The 18,214-nt window shown below is 29.8% G+C and overlaps 1 protein-coding gene across 3 annotated transcripts in view; it reads left to right on the forward strand.

The window, feature by feature from the left end:
- The window catches only part of LOC129920072 (uncharacterized), a 125,005-nt gene extending 107,117 nt beyond the window's left edge, over positions 1–17,888 (forward strand). For 2 of the 3 annotated variants that reach the window (XM_056001238.1, XM_056001239.1), the window contains 5 exons: positions 1,019–1,170; positions 3,136–3,346; positions 8,183–8,294; positions 8,391–8,776; positions 17,407–17,887. In XM_056001238.1, the coding sequence (XP_055857213.1) occupies positions 1,019–1,170; positions 3,136–3,346; positions 8,183–8,294; positions 8,391–8,776; positions 17,407–17,675 (1,130 nt within the window). In that variant the 3' untranslated portion in view covers positions 17,676–17,887. Of the gene's footprint in view, positions 1–806; positions 896–1,018; positions 1,171–3,135; positions 3,347–8,182; positions 8,295–8,390; positions 8,777–17,406 lie in introns of those variants that run through there. The other variant, XM_056001240.1, reaches the window with a different exon arrangement.
- Positions 17,889–18,214: the final 326 nt, after the last annotated feature.

Below are 18,214 nucleotides of genomic sequence, written 5' to 3' on the forward strand. Positions count from 1 at the left end.
GAGGAGGTGGAAGGAGAATGAAGTGGCACGAATTTTTCTCGTTAAAACGACACACTCGAAAGTTTAATTAAAAAAAGTTACCAGCCACAACATTGATTCAAGTTTTCTACTCGTGTGTCGTGTCGTTGTGTATATATAGTCACAAGTCACAACACATGTCATCTAGGGAATTTGTGATTGCAGTGGTTATTGAAGAATGGTGGTTCTTTTTTTTTTTGTTTACTTTTTTTTTTATACCAAGAATGGTTAGTTTGATGGCAACAAAATTTCTGGTTTTCTGGCTTTTGGAAACTTTTAAATGATATGATTTTGTTTTTTTTTTTCTGTAGAGATTCTTTTAATCTTTTTCTGTGTCCAATCAGTGAGAAAAGTTGAGTGAAATTTGTTGTTTGTTGTTTTATTAACTTTTTCATTCTGTGGAAAATTTAATAATTATATCAAAGAGACAGGAATTTTTTTTCAAAATTAAATAAACAATACCAAAAAAATGAAAGGCTACGTTTTTGTGAGTTTTTAATATGTATGTAAATTCCAATTAATGTTACAAATGGAAGATTGAAAATGAGTTACTAATGAATTTTTGGAAAAAAGTCTACAAAAATATGAGCTCAAGGACAGTAATTTGTGATAATTAAAAAATCATAAAATATTCAAGGCTTACATGAAATCTAACAAATAGAAATTAATGGACTTAATCAACTAGAGTCTCCTTTGCAGTAATTCTTTAAACCAGGAAAATCCTTTAAAGTCACTTTGAGGTTATTTTTATGCTACCTACTTTCGAAAAAACAAAAAAAAAAAGCTCTGTGATTCATCCTTCATAATGAGTAAATTATCGCCCTTAAGGCTGAGGGTATTTTCTAATTAGTACAATTTTATTATGTGTACCATTCTGGTACGTGTCAGAAATCTTCAACTAATTTTTCTTCAAATTCAACAGCTGAATATTTAATTTACTTATATTTTTTTTTATATTAAACAGTTTTTAATTTAAAAAATTCTCAATTTTCTTTTTCAGATATGGGTAAAATCTCATCGGCAAGCATACAAAATCACTTCAGCACCTCCACACAATCACATTTCTCAACAAAAAACAATACCCGGGTTATAGCACAAAAAGGAGGCCTAGCAATTTTGCCATGTGTTGTCAAATTAAATTCACCAGCTACAGTAAGTATTTCATTAATATAATATATTCGTTAACACAAAAACTCAAATTAATTTCATATTTTGACCCAAATTAAATTCATATGTAAAAAGGACCAAAACACACATTCCAATTGCTAATTATATTTTTTGTCTTTTATAAAATTCATGTGTGTTTGAAATGAGAATTTGAAAATTTATTTGATGTGTTGTTAAATAGAAATTCCAATTTATAAAATTTCATAAAAAAAGAAAAATCAACTAATGGAATTCGATTTGAAAATGTATTACAAATAGATTTTTATTGGATTCAAAAGAAACTTTGGGGCTAGTTTCGTTCGTTTTATTTTACATTAGTTTTTTATTGTTTGGTTTTTTAGAATTTGCATGTAGTTACACCGATTTTTTTTGTTTACCGGATATAAACAATATTTTTTCGCTATTGACTGTTTTTAAATATTTTGTTTAATTACCGGCAAAAAAGAGATGAAAACGAATGTACACTATGGCGTATACGTGCTTTTTTTAAAATCAAAATAATTAAAATTCTCATTCTTCCATATATTTTTTTCATTTAATTCATAATTTATTAGTGTTAAACTAAGAGTTTTTTTTACAGATTTTCGTCAGCAAAAAAAAATGATTTTTGAGTTTGGGTTTTCAACAATTCAATTTTCATTCAATTAACATCTAGCTAACACCACCACTTAAATGATTTTCTTTAAACTTTATGTTTAAGAGTTTTGGGTTATTAACCAGGACGAAAATCGGAATTTTTAAAGGACTAAATATTATAAACGTATAGTTTTTGTGGCCCAAAAAGTTTCTAATGATTTTTATTAAAATTTTGTTTATTTTGCAGTTTAATGATGTGAAAAATAAAAAAATTATTATATATATAAAACATCATTAGTTTTGTCTAACCCCGCCCTACATTTTATTTTCTTAAACTAATTTCGTCGAAAAAATTGTAGTATTTTATTTAATAACGCCAATTCTCCTATTTTTTTGCATTTATGAAAATTTTACGTCAATTTTTCGAAAATATATTTTCTACATTAAAAAAAAAAACACACTATCACTTGCAAAAAATGTAAGAGCATATTTTACAACATTTTTAGTAAAGTTGGTAAAAATAACTTTTAATAAATTGTTTTTTTTTTTTTTGTTTGGACTTATCGCAGATTTTCCTTATTTCAAAAAAAAGAAAACACCATTTCACAACTACTTTTAAAGACTTTATTCATTCCTTGTGTTTACCTCATCTTAAACTCCTATCCCAAATCCCAAAAAAAATTGTTCCAAAAAGTAAGAAAATTTCTACGAGCTCAAAAAGTGGATACCTATTAAGATTATAGGTACATTACAAATTTAAAAAAAAAAAAAAAAAATGTTACACATACGCCACAGTGACCGTTCAACTAAACACAAAATCCAAACAACTGATCTTTCTCTAAATTTTAAAAGTCTGTACTTAATTAATTAATGCTTTATGCAAAAAATCAATACTTTATTTTAAAACAATTATGAGTCCAAAAATAAGGTAACCTTAAGTCTTTGTTTATTTCAAAAATAACTCACCTCGACCAAATTGATTTCCATCAATTTTCCTTTTTTATTTTTCCTCAATTTTTTTGATAAACTAGCCTCTTTAAGGTCTAAGGACATTTTGATTCACACCTTATACATTTGTCTATTTCCCCTAGAGAGAGAAGAAGAGCTTATTGGGTCATCTTCTATTAAGGATAAAATTAAACAATTTGATAAAAGCTTCTCCTACAAAAACACACACACCATTTCTATTGAATTATATAAACATTCTTATTCTCTACGTTTAAATCAATTTTAAACAATATTGCTTACCGTAGAAATATCGTTAACCTATAAAACCTTTACCTTTATACCTTTTTTTTTCTGTGTGTTTGGTCCTTTTTTTTCTTCCTTTTTGCAATTTAAAAAAATAAAACATTTTTTTTTTTTCTTTTCTAGGTATCCTGGATACGACGAAAAGATTTTCAATTGCTCACAGTTGGCCTGTCGACCCATAGCAGTGATAAACGTTTTTTAGTTGAACACACCCGCCATATGGGTCACTGGTCGTTACGCATCAAATCGGTCCGTGAGGACGACCGAGGATTCTACGAGTGCCAATTATCTATTTATCCAACACAATCGATATTCATCGAGCTGAAAGTAGTCGGTGAGTTTTTCAAATTGTTTTGTATGTATTTATGTAGTTCATTTGTATGAATTTGTGTGTATATGTAGGGTAAGGTGGTATAAGAGTGCGCATTTTAGACAAAACACCAAATAACACAATAACAAAAAGAATTTAACTACTTTTTTTATATATAGTTTTTAGTTTATAATCCAAGCAACGACAAAAACTTAAAACTGGTAACAAAAATGTATTAATTCAATAGTTATAAACAAAATACCACATTAGGTTTTTTGCGCACTCTTATACACACTATTGTGTAAGAGTGCGCGGCTTAGTTTGTAAGAGTGCGCAGCTGCGTACAGGTGTAAGTTCGCACAAAAGTCGCAAATAAAACTGCCTATCTTTAAATAAACAGACTATTTTTCGACCCATCACTCCTTGCAAGAGGAACAATCAATTTAGTCTTCGATTAATGGTTCCGAGAAAATTTCAATATTTCCTAGTTACTTTCATTCGCTTGTTTTTTGTAAAACTTGTATTTGGTTTCTTTTTGGTTGTAATTGCTTTTTCTAGCTGCTGTTTGCTGGTATATGGACAAATGCCAGTTATTTTGGAGCCTTGGATAGCATTTACTGCTCTTATAACCCGCGCACTCTTATACATCATCATGGTGCGCACTCTTACACATTCAGACATGTAATCGAAGAATATATATGTATTTCACAATGCACTTTATGACCAATCTTACTTGTTCCTCAAATGTTTCTTTTTGTCGACTTTTCAATGTCCCATACTTTGTTTATTGTAATTTTTTGTTGTTTAGCGGAAAACTTAATTTGTTTGGAAAGAAAAATTGGAAAAAAAAGTGCTAAAAAACTTAAACTTAACTAGCACCTCTGTTTACAAACACATTTGCATGAAATTTTGACAGCAGATCAATATCACTTAGGTCTTTCCAAAATAAGTGCATTCAGTCTTATATTCCCTCTCAAATCGTAGAAAATGGCCTTGCGCACTCTTATCAACCGCGCACTCTTATACCATCCTACCCTATATATCGCTGACAATTATTGGATTGTGCCATTTTACCACCTCCCTATTCTATTCATACCCAAATAGAGGTTCTCTCTGTTGCTCACTTTTTGTATAAGTACTTTGGGATTTGTGGGTTAATATGTGAGTCTATTTGTATGTGTGTATGGAGGGTTTGGTCATTCAAAGTAATGGATGTCGTGCTGTATGCAAATTTCTAGTTGATGACAAGTCGTTCTTTATTTTATTTTTTTTTTTTACTATTTTCACTATTGGATTGGAAACTTTTGCCCAACGATTTTATTGAGAGTTTTAATGGAAGGAGGAGAATTCAAAAGTGATATGGGTCCCTGAGTGTTAATAACTGATATTGATACGGGCAATAACTGGATAGTAAAATTAGATTGGGTTTGTGTGGGGGAGGGAGTGCCGAGCGCAGTTTAAGTCACATTTGCTCAATTATTTCTAACAAAATGATGTATGTAGATTGGTAATTTAGAGCAATAGTGATTTTTTTTTGTACATATTCGTTTAGTTGGTTAGTTAGTTAGAAAATGGGTTGGATTTGAATCACCATGACGAATGATTGTGACGATGATTGAACAATAAAGTACTCATGAGAAGACATTAAAAAAAGGGGATATATGGATTTTTTATAAATATTGCTTTTTTATGTTTATGGACCGTTTTGAATATTTAACGATGACAATGAAAATGGTAATCAATGGGGAAAGGATAGTTTAATTGCTTTTGGAAGGATCTAAATCAGAGTTGACTTTAACCTTTTGACATTTAAATTTATTGAAATTTTAATTTATCTTCTTTTGACTTTCCTTATCCAATTTTTAGGATTTTCCAGATTCATAATGAAATTTATCTCATAAAAATAATAACATTCATTGGAATTTGTGGTCTAAAGGGAATTTCCTAAATAATAATTACTTCCTTTTTTTGAGGGTTTCCTACTCGTAATCTTGTAGAAATCTTTAAAAATCAAATTTCATTCTTCGTTGAGTAATTTTATAATTAAATATTTGCCTAACTATAAGGAAAATTGTTTAGTATACACTTTAAGAACAAAACTCGATTGCTTTAGGGGGCTTTCAAAAGCAGCAAAATACTTCAAGTTGCATGCATACACAAAGCCACACTGATGAAGATGATGCCGACGACGACGTTGATCAAATTTTATATAAAACTACTTTATTTTAATATATTTTTCTTGTTGAGCTGTGTATGTCCTCTCTCTGACGAGAGTCCTGGGTTCCTTGTTTTGTAATGAAGAATTTTGTCTTTTAAATCCTTTTCTCTCTATCGTTTTCGTTTTTAGGATTTTGACTGGAAACATATAGAAAATAGTTTGTAAAATGCATCAGATGAGATACAAAGCATTTAGTAGTAGCAAAAGAGAGGGAACATAAACATTTAACCTAAGGCTATCACAGAGGCAGGCAGGCAGAGCGAATGTTATGTTCATAAATTGCATTTAAATTTTTTTGTCGAAATATACCTTTAAGCCTTAAAAGAAAATTAAAGTCCTTAATTTTTGAGGAAAATCTATGTAAAATGCAAAAAGCTCTTTAAGGCAAATAATGTCATTCGCCATCACATTGTCGTTGTCATATACATACACACACACATAAATATTTCATTTGCCAAAATCATTCTACATTCTTCTTCCTCATTCCTTTCATTCTCTTTTTATTTTTCTCACAGAGCAAAAAGTTTATTCATTCATTTTATAGATATATTTTAAGGACGAAAATTCTCGTAATCCCTCTATACTATTACTTGGAAAATTTAAATTGCTTTATGTCTTTGTAAGCCTGCGAAAGATTACCTACAACCTGGGTCAGTTGATTGAGGTAGAATTTTTATCAGAAATACAATTATAAATATTCGGAGATTTTTAATTTAGTCAAAATCCTAGGGTCTATATAGAAAATGAATTCCAATGAATTTTATTTCCTTAAGTCTGGATGAGGTTTGTTATAAAAATTTCAAACCAAATTCTGACAAATTAAAGTTCATTACAAATTCTTAGTTTTCATATTATTTCTCACCAAAAATTCTGTGTCAAAGTATTTAAATTTTTTTGTTTAAATATTTCTGAAGATTTGAGTTCTTTTTTGCAAATTTTTGAACCATTTTCGTAAAATTTTGAACAAAACATTTAAGATATTTTCAGATTTTTGACTACATAATTTGGATCTTCAAGTTTTTTTTACGACAAAATTTTGATGCTATCGGTAGATATCAAAGAAAAAAAAAGTGCTCCAAATTTTTTGATATTGCATTTGATAAGGTTATCAAAATTCTACAGATACCAGAACAGAAATTTTTAAAAACAGGTTATTTGGTCATTTTACTATTTCACCCACTAAATCATAGACACAGTACAATTAAGTTTTAAATAAAAAAATAGAAAGTAAATTTTTGAAAACTTGGCAAAATTTTATGTACACAAAAGAATAATGAATTTTGACAGAAATAGATTGTTGTACATTTTTAACACTATGTAAATTATAAGGAAACTTAATTTTAAATATAAAATGATGAAGTGTAGCATTTTTAGACCAACTGAATTTAAGTACAAGGCTTCAGATTTGATAAAACATTTTGAAAAATTGACTAGGTACCAAATTTAAAATAAAAAAATTTGGGTTGAAGTATTTTAAACGCCGTATTCGGAACACTCTTAATTAGTAATAAAAGATGTTCCTCTTCTCACAATTTGTTCAACAAAATATGGCACAAACAAAATTTCGTATTTAAAATTTTTATTTAAAAACTTGAAAAATCTAATTTTGAGACATTACTTGACATTAACTCTGGTCTTCACACTTTATTTTGAGTGATTATAAAAAAAGTAAAATAATTATATTGACCAAACTTTATGTACTTTCATAAGTTTGAATCAAAGAATTTTCAAAACATAATCAAAATTTAAGTACAAATAATAAACTTAAAAATGTGTATACCATTGCGAGTCCAAGCACATACAATTTTGAATAAATTTACTTCCTGAATACCAAATAATTAATTTTTAACCTCTCAATTTTCAAAACAAAATTCTGGCACAAATAGAGTTATTAATTATTAAAACAGAAAAAAAAATTAAACAAAACTGCAACTGAATTTTGGTTTGTACAAAATTTGAATTTAAAATTTTTTAAAACTGATTTTTTGTACATATTGTTTACAAGTTTAATATTCAAATGAATTTTAAGTACCAACTTGTGGATTTAAAAAATATAAGACTGAATTCAAACAGAAAAACAATATCAATTCAGTTTGAACACAAAATTTGGACGTATAATATTTTTGAAAAAGATTTCGAAAAACCAAATTCCGAACAAAGAATTGTCTTTGATGAATTTTTAGTGCATATTTCTGTACCTACCACATTTTGATTTGAACAAAATAATATTTCTTAATTATAAATTTTATAATCGAATTTTGGAGCATAGGGAATTTGAATTGAAAATCTTAGAAATACTAATTTATAAAACCAAATTTTGACACTTGCAAAACTTTTAATACAAACATGTTGAGTAAAAAAAAAAAAAAAACAAACAATAAAAGTAGGATTAAAGTGTTCATTGAACCAAAAAAGACCTCAATCCAATGATGTGGCGTGTATTTTGAACCTATAAGAAATATCTCCTAATAAATGAGCAAAAAAAAACAGAAAGGAAAAAAAAAAAAAAACAAAACAAACCAAAATCGCATTTCTCACTTTAACCTCTGTCTTATCGTGAAAATTCCAACTTTTCATTTTCATTTATTTTTGTTCTTCTTCTTTCTTCATTTCAAAAAACACACAAAAAAAAAAAAAAACAGAGGCCGTTGCTGAAATCACTGGAGCACCTGATTTACACATAGATGAGGGTTCAGCACTACGTTTGGAATGCAAATTAAAACGTGCCACAGAAAACCCATCGTTTGTTTTTTGGTAAGAGAATAAGAGTATTAGAAAATCTCAAAAATGTTGTTTTTGACTTTTTTTAGTACAGTTTTTTAACTTTTTTTTTTTTAAATTTTTTTTTAGGTACCATGACAATAAAATGGTGAACTATGATTCACAGGATGGTTTTTCTGTAACATCAACAACTGTTAATATGCCAGCATCTGAAGGTGGCAACACCAATACCAACCACAGAGATCGAAGCCATACGAGTACTAGCAGCAGCAGTAGTGGCGGTAGCAGTAGTACGAGCAGTAGTAGTAGTAATAGTTTAAGCAGTAATAGTAGCCATGGTCATGGGAATAGTGGACATATGTCTTCATTAGGATCACAACATCAATCTTCTTACTTACAAGCGCCTTCGACAAGCGTGTTAACAATACAGGAAGTGCATTTTCATCATGCGGGCAATTATACGTGTGCACCGTCAAATGCAAGACCAGCCAGTATAACAGTTCATGTCCTAAGAGGTTAGTGTATTGAGTTGTTGTTTGATGATTGTATTGTATTGTGTTAATTTGAAATTGGATATTGCAATAGGTACTAAGTGTAAATCGATGTAAATCGAAATATATAGCCGGAAATTCAAGATGGCTTCTCTTGTTCACTGTTTGAGTGGATGAGAATGTTCTCATTGCTTTTCTAACTATACCTACATCCTGCATCCAAGTACCTACACTTACCCCAAAGTGAAATCATTCCATTCCACCTTTTGACATCCCCTTTCGTAAGCCGGTTATTGGTAGCATTAACAAAAGAAAAGCTGAATGCGTTCTCATGGAGGTGTTGACCTATATAATTCTATCGATAAGTGAATATTTTTTTCATACAAGGTCCAGTCACTAGGTAGAATAAAATCTATGGTTACAATATTATAAAGGAGTTGATTTTAAGTGTAAAACTCAGTTTATGTTATTTTGGTGAAAAAAAAAGAGTTTTTCAGCCGCCGGAAAACAACTTGCGGTACAGAAAATTTTAAAGGACTTTATTGAAAAGAAACCAAAATAAGTTTTGTCAAATATTTTTTTTTTTTTATATCTTCTATAGAAGCTCCACAACTGCGACTTCAAAATTTTTGAACCAAATTTTTCTAATTTCGTTTGTCCACCTTTTGTTCATTCAAAATTTTCGTTTGGCCACCTTTAAAAAATTTTTAAGATCAAATTCTTTTTTTTTATAGGAAGTTTGAAAAATGTAAATTCGTCTAAAACGTCAAATTTTGAGATAGACATATAAAACCATTTGCAATATTTTGTTCACCTCGATTTCTATACATATCAAATATTATCGTTTTTTAAGGAGATATTCAAAAAACAAATTTTGTACCGAAAATTTTGTACCAAAATTCGATTTTTTTTTTCAAAACTGCTTCAAACTACTGTCGTTTGTCCACCTCGAAGATTTTTGGTATTTCGAATCGCATGGAGTTCTGATTAGCCATATTTTTACTTTCTCTAAAGCTTATATGATATGAACTTTCATTAAGAAATAATAAGTACAACGGCACTCAGTGTTCACACAGTTTTAAATTTACTTCAAAATAGAGTAGTTGCTAAGTTGCTATTGCTAGGAGAAACTCTGCGAATCATTTTATTATTTTTGTGAGGAGTGTGATCCTTTTGTACACACTAACATTACTCGAGACGTTTTACAAAATAAATATAACCTTGAAAAGTTGCATGCACAATTACTCCATCTTAACGAAAAAATCGACAAATTAACTACTTCCTCTATAAAACATACTACGGAATCACATAATGATGAAGTCGAAATCACTGGTTGCAATTCTTTAAATGACACATCAACTTTAAAGCGAAAAATTGACAAAACTGATACCGAATCATGTGAAATAAATCCCTCGCCGAAAAAGCCTGCTACTTCGAGTTCTAACTCCGCTACCTTACCACCACCTACTCAATCGATTACGACGCCACTACCTCCATCTACCTTAGCAACATTAATAGAATCAACTATAGTATCTGAAACCTCAGCATCGAAAACAGATCCCATACAAACACTATCAACATCATCTTTACCTAATATAAAACCTTCTTCATCTCATAATACGCGAAAACAAAGTCTTGTCAATCATTCAATTTCACCCATTACTAGTGGATTGAAAGTAGTAGAAGGCCATCGCACATTATTTATATCTAAACTTGACCCAACTACAAATGCCCTCGATATAAAAAATTTTATTTCAAACAAGACAGGTACATCTTCGCTATTCAAAGTTGAGAAGATGATTCATCGAAATTACTCGAAATATGCATCCTTTAAGATAAGAGTCCCAGATTCAATTTTCCATCTTCTCAATTCAACATCGCTTTGGCCAACAGGGATAATAATACATGAATTTGAAAACAAACAACATAATACGAAAATCTCATCCCATAACCCTTTTCCAATGAACCGGACAATGCAATATCTTCGAAGAAGCAGCTCCAACAAGTTCTGATTTACTATCAAAACGTCAATGGACTAAGGACAAAGATCAACACGGTCTACAAAAATATAAACAATCTCCAACACGACATAATTATATTAACAGAAACTTGGCTTAATAACTCTTTCTTGGATACTGAACTCTTCGACTCATCCTACCAAGTTTTTAGACGAGATAGACACCACTTGAATGACTCACTGACAGTTGGTGGTGGAATTCTAGTTGCGGTCAAAAACTGTCTAATAAGTACTTTAGTTGATGCTTTTGATCTCTCTGACGTCGAAATACTATGTATTAAAATCAAAATGGAAATTGGTTACCTTTATATTATCTCTATATACATACCTCCACGATCTACAAGCTGTATCTACGAGAACTTCGTAAATTTAATTGAAAACATTCATGACCAAATGGAACCAAATGACGAGCTCCTAATCGTAGGCGATTTCAATCTTCCGAACCTGAACTGGACAAGATCAACAGATTTCAATAGTTTTTCGCCTATTAACCCAACTTGTACTAACGAGTTCTTTATCATTGATGGTCTAGCTTCTTGTGGTCTTATTCAATTTAATGGGGTTGTTAACCGCTTTAACAAATTACTAGACTTAATATTTTTCTCGGACACAATAAATGCTGACGTAGCTGTAACTCCAGCCGATGTTATACTATTACAAGAAGACCGTCACCATCCAGCCTTAAATATATTACTGAATATAAACATATGCAATATTCCCATCAGTTTAAACGAAAAACTTGAATTCAATTTTAAAAAATGTAATTTTAACGAACTTATTAATTTGCTGTGTAATGTTGACTGGAATCAAATGCTCTCAAATCGAAATATTGATCATATGTGTTTTGAATTTTATAGTTTTTTATTTACTTGTTTTTACGAAACTACACCATTACGAAAGTCTTGCTATTATTCTAAAATTCCACCATGGTTTGACACTAATTTGAAAAACTTGAAAAATAAAAGAAATAAGGCTTGGCTAAAGTTTAGTAAAACCAGAGCGGATGTTGATTTCAGAATTTACTCCGAACTTATATGTATGTTTGCTGACTACTTCAACACCCTTTATTCAGACTATATTTGTAAAATTGAGGAAGAGTTAAAACAGAGCCCAAAAAACTTTTGGAACTTCGTGAAAAGCAAAAGAAATTCTGACGACTACCCTAACTCTATGTCATATAACAACACATCAAGTCATGACTCTAAATTGATTTCGAACATGTTTGCTAGTTTCTTCAAAGATGCTTTTGATGTTCCTTCTTCTTGTCAAACTACCCCTCCATTCTTTCCTTCCCAAAATTTTCCACACCTTAGCTCACTTAATTTTACCATATGTGAAGAATTAATTGTTCGAAATGTCTCAGAACTTGACGACTGTTTTAGCCCTGGCCCTGATGGTGTACCATCATGTGTGTTAAAAAAATGCGTATCGTATTTATCCTATCCTCTTTATGTTTTATTCAACGAATCTCTAAGGTGCTCAATCTTTCCAGTACTATGGAAAAATGCTTTTATAAGTCCAATTCACAAAAAAGGGTCAAAGAACGAAATCACGAATTACAGACCCATTGCCAAACTTTCTGTTATTCCTAAACTATTTGAGTCCATTATCTGTAGCATGTTATCTTTTAACTGCAAGTCAATTATTTGCGACAATCAACATGGCTTCGTCCAAAATAAGTCAACTATTACTAATCTGCTCCACTTTACTTCTTTTTGCCTTGATTCCTTTGAAAACCGGAAGCAAGTAGACTGTGTGTTCACAGACTTTAGTAAAGCCTTCGACAAATTGTGCCACAAGACTTTAGTCCACAAACTAAAGGCCTTAGGATTTAATGATAAATTTCTAATGTGGATTTCGTCATATTTAAAGAATAGAAGTTATACTGTTACTTTCAGAAATGAGCAATCGGACCAATTTCATGTCAACTCTGGTGTTCCACAAGGTAGCCATTTAGGTCCCCTTTTATTTATTTTGTACATAAATGACATAACATCGATTATAAAAAACTCGTCTGTTTTAATTTACGCTGATGACATTAAAATTTTCAAAATTATAAACTCAATTAATGACTGCTCACAGCTTCAAGAAGATCTACATAGATTTAGGGAATGGTGCAATATTAACCGACTTTATTTGAATATAGACAAATGTAAAACTATGTGTTTTTCACGCAAAAAAACAATTATAACTTATAATTATATTTTAGATTCTTCTTCTCTCTGTAAACTTTCCGAGTTCTCTGATTTAGGAGTTATTCTTGACACTAAGTTGACGTTTACTGACCATTATAACTTTATAGTAAAAAAAGCTAATAAGATTCTTGGTTTTATCAAACGATTTTCTCGTGATTTCTGTGATCCCTATGTCCTCAAGCTTCTTTATATTTCTTTTGTTAGACCTGTACTTGAATACGGCTGCGTAATATGGGCTCCTTACTATTCTGTTCATATAAATAGACTTGAAGGTATACAGAGGAGGTTTTTGCGTTTTTGCCTTCGTTTTCTTCCATGGTCCCAAAGATCCATACACCCACCCTATTCTCACAGACTCTTACTTATAAATCTCCCTTCACTTTTACAACATAGAAAATATATTCAGCTTTGTTTTATTGTCAAATTAATCAATGGTTCAATAATATGTCCATCAACTCTGTGTCGTCTAAATTTCAGCTATAGTCAAACTAGCATAAGAAGACAATTGCCTTTATGTCCGATTTTCAGCAGAACAAACTATGGTGTGAATAGCCCATTAAATCAATTGATTTCAGTCTTCAATAAATATTACTTTTTGATCTCATCTGTAAACGACAATGTCAAAAGCAAAACATTTAAAGAAAACTTTTTTAACATATTATAGTTATTATTTATTTTTTAGGTAAAATTTTATTATTAAAATTGTATGTACATAAATAGTTTTAAATTCTAACGTTAGGCTATTAACGGATTAAATAAATAAGAATCTCTTCAAAAAATTGAAAACCGGGAAGAAAGATGGAAACGGGTCATTATACTGTATTGGGTATTCCTAATTTCTGTAAGTTCAAAATTCCACATTTCAAAATTCTGTAAATCTTAAATTCTTCTTTTCAAAATTCTATAAATTCCCAATTCTTATAAGAATTTTGGATTTCTAGAATTATTAAATGCAAAATTTTGAATCTACAGAATTTTAAAATATAGAGTTGTAGTAAAAAGTGTTTTAGAAAACCGAATTTCGAACAGAATTATGACTGCAAACCTTCAAAGATATCAATAGGCAGGGTATATATGTAAGTCTTACATCTTCACTTTTAAAGTTTTTGATACCAACCAGAAACTAAACTAATCTTTTATTTTGAAATTTAAGTTTTTCAAGAATCAATAAAAATTCATACATTTTTTAAGCAGTTAACATTTTGTATACTATCCAAAATACGCCTTGTCATAAAAAAGCCACAGTTTATCCATATTTATGGGTGTTTGATATCATTTTCAATTGTCAATAACATATTTTGACCTTTCAAAGGTGTATCTATTTTTTTTTTTTTTTATCAAATTTAAAATTCTATCGAACCATGACAAAACTTCCTGTACGTGTCCATGCAAATTTGATTGCCACAAGACCAAAGTTAACATTAAATAATTCACAACAAATGTTTTTCTTATACATCATTTATGAAGGAATATCTTCGAAAGACCATAGATACAGACAAAAACACAACACAAAACTTTTTCGACATCTTCACTGAATAAGAAAATTGTATAATATCAATTCTTTAAGTCCTTTCTATGTAGGTGTATCTCTGACCAATGTCAAAATTTATTTATCCTTTATTTTCTATTGCATTAAATATTTAACAAATCTATATACACACACAAGACACATAGAAATACCTTAAATAAAATGATTAGATTTTTATACTCGAACAAAATTTTCTGTAAAAATAATTCTTCTTTTCTGGGAACGATTTACAAATACAATATTAACGCCTGTTTTTTTTATGTTGACCTTTTGTTAATATTGATAAGGGTCAAACATTTGATGTGAACATAATAAACCACAAAATAAATTTTATTCGAGTTTAAAATTTGTTCATCGGAAAATAAACATTTTTAAGGAAAAGGGATATGATTTTGAATTTTGTTTGACAATGGTGTCAACACATACTACAACTTGAGAATTTCTTGTGTAATTGGTGATAGATTTTGTTTTATTTGACAAAGGCAAATTCATTTCGAAAACTTAAATTGTTTCATGGTTTTCAAAAGTTCTAAATATATTATTCAAAAGAAAAAAGTTTACATGACACATTTTAACAAAATTGTTTGAAATTTGTAGAATATCCAAATCAAAAGGAAACTATCAAGATGACGAAAAGAAATTGGAAGTTTAGTGATAATGAAAGCTAAATTTGTGGTTAACATGAAGGTACAAAGAAAAAAAAATTCTTGAGGAAAATTCTAGGAATTATTTTTTTGCCTTAAAGCATAGGCCTGTTCACTGTGAACTTAGGTATTTTTGTCTCCGAAACTAAGAAAACAAAATTTTGATGCGAATAACTCAGCGACTAGACCTCCAAGAAACTTTTGGTTTTCACTTATAAATAGAGCTTAAAGGGACCTTTCTTTCAATGTCTCACTCGATGGATTTGGAGGATATTTATTTAAAAATGGATATTTTTTTTTGGCAAATGGTTTACCTTGGTTTTATCTCAAAAAATCTGAAAAAAATAAACTTGTAATTTTTACTTGCGATATAGGTACTATATATCAAGTTATGCATTCGTACACAAAAAAAAGTTTAGATAATATTTTTCCATGACATTACGATGGTAGACAATGCCAAAAAAGTGGGTCTTGGAAGTCCGTCTGTCTGTCAGTCTGTATAAGGAGCAACAGCCTAAACGGATGAACCGATTAATGTCAAACTTGGTATGTACCGTTATTTGGCGACTCTCCAGAGTAATTTTTGGAATTAATTTTTTTGGACCAAAAATAACGGTACTTGTCATATACCGATTTTAATAAAATTGAAATATCTCAAAAACGGCTCCAACGATTTTGTTTAAAAAATGTTCAAATGTTAGTTTTAAGCAAAGGTCTATCTTCTAATGAAAAATTTTTTTTTTGGAAAATCATTATTAACGGTACCTGCCATAGAACCGTTTTTTTTTTTCAAATCCGATTATCTCCGAAACTGCTTATTCGATTTGAACGAAACTTTTTTTTGAGGAAGTATTTATAGAATTTAAATATAAACCAGAAAAACAAATTTCCAAAAAAATAATTTTTGGATTTTAAAAAATTTTTTGAAAATTTTTTTTGAAAAATCAAATTTTCGAAAACGGGACATTGAATTTTTTTGAAATTTTGTTTTTAGATGTTGATTAGTGATTTCTACAAAATGGCATACTAATTTTATTTTAAAACATTTTTTCCAAAAAATTATTTATAAAAAATTAGTTTTTAAAAAAACGGCTCAAACGATTTTGAAATTTTTTTTTTTTAAATGCATCTTAACATATCAATTAAAACTGCTTACTTGTTTTGGAGGGCAATTTGATTTGAGATTTTATTTTATTTTTTTTTTTAAAACGAATTTTATTTTTTTTTTTCCAAATTTCTATATAAAAAGTCGTAAAAACTAAAGCAACTTTAACTCTAAGAGCAAGTTCGTGCGACCCAGTCGTGCATTTTATTTTTACCATAATAAGTAGTTCCGAAGTTATTTGGATACAAACATGCGGATGTTTAAAACCCTCCTTTTTTCACCACGCTCAACCGTAAGTATCTTCTTGCTTTAAGAATTTGAGCCTATAAAGACTTTTCACTCGCACGTTTTATACTGCAACACACTAAAATTTCATCGATTTTGGCTAAAACCATTTCCCTTCAACAGGTCGAGGGAGGTTTTATAATAACTAAAATTGGATCTGCTCATTAAGTCCGAATTTTTAAATTAAAAAAACAAGAAAAATGCTAACTAGTGCGAGAGTAACCTACCATTGTTTTCCCCAACCTACGTTCTAACTAACTTTTGTTTGGAAAAATCCTATTGCAACTAACTTTGGCATAATATTAAACCAACTAGCTTCTGCAATAGGTACCTAACTAAACAAAAATTTTTCAAAATTAAAAGTTTAATATTTAATTCATAAAACAAATAATAATAATATTTCTAGTCCGTCCGGTTTGTTATTCGTTTTCCTCTTGGCCTAGCCCCCGACCCATTCCACAACAATAAATTCTGATTTTCCATTAAACTAGATGGTAACAGCTCTTTAATTTACTGCAAACAATTGAACCACAATATAACTGCGCTTGTTATCCGGAAGAAGTGTTCACTTTATAGTATACACTATATACACATTACCCTTTGACCCTTTCTAGCGCGCCTGCAATTCTCCTGCCACACTCCACCACAAAACTATTTTCTATTGTTCTTCTTCTTCATTTTTTTTTCTATAGAAGAGTAAGCTCCCTAAACAACCCTTCTTCATTTCCTATTCCTCTATTTTTTTCTAGTCTTTTTTTTCACAATTTCAGTCCAACTTCAAACCTCTACTACAATTTCAGTCCTAGATTATTTGTTTTTAACTGGGTAATTTATGTTGTCTTTATTTTTTTGTTTGTTTTTTTTTTTTTTATTCTTTCAGGCGAAAAACCCGCTGCAATGCAACACGCCAATCGTAGTATGGTCGAAGGCGAAGGAGGCATCAATAGCAGTGGCGTGAGTAGCAGCAGTAGCAGCATTAGCGTTTCTGCCGGAGCAAGCACCAGCAAAGCCAATAGTCATCCTATGCTCAATCGCATTTTCCGTTTCAGTGCAATGGTCGAGTTCTTATGCTATCGGAAAGGATCATTGGCGTGGCTTCTAACGACAATGTTTAACTTAATGGGTAGCCTGCATCGAATCGATAGATGAAATTTCTTCAATAATGCCCATCACAGACTGTTACGTATATATATATAAATATGGACTAAGTAAGGATTTGAGTAAAAAACAAAAAAAAAAAAAACAAAAATAGAAAACCATTTAAACAGACACACAGCAAGAAATTAAAATAAAAAATAGAAGAAAAAAAAAAACTAATAATAAAAATAGCAAGTAAGAAAGGATAACAATAAGTTTATTTGGTTTTGTTTGTTTTTTATTTATTTATTTTTTGGGTTTTTTTTTTTTAATTTAACACAAACAATTCACACTTAAGACTTGAAAACAAATTATAGCATTTAAGGCCATTGGGAATTAGGGTAGGTTATAAATGAAATTCTTTAACCTTTTTTGTTGGATTTTTTTTGTAGACTTCTTTTGGGTTAGAGTTAAAACGGTTCTACTTTGTGAAAGTGAAACTTTGATTTAAATGGATTATGCGATTGTCAAGGCATCGAAGGTATATTTTTAGGAAATTTAGTTGCGTCATGGTTTTGATATTTTTTTTTTTTTTTTTTTGTTTGGAAACA

Source organism: Episyrphus balteatus, chromosome 4 (genome assembly GCF_945859705.1).
Source record: "Episyrphus balteatus chromosome 4, idEpiBalt1.1, whole genome shotgun sequence".
NCBI lineage: Eukaryota > Metazoa > Arthropoda > Insecta > Diptera > Syrphidae > Episyrphus > Episyrphus balteatus.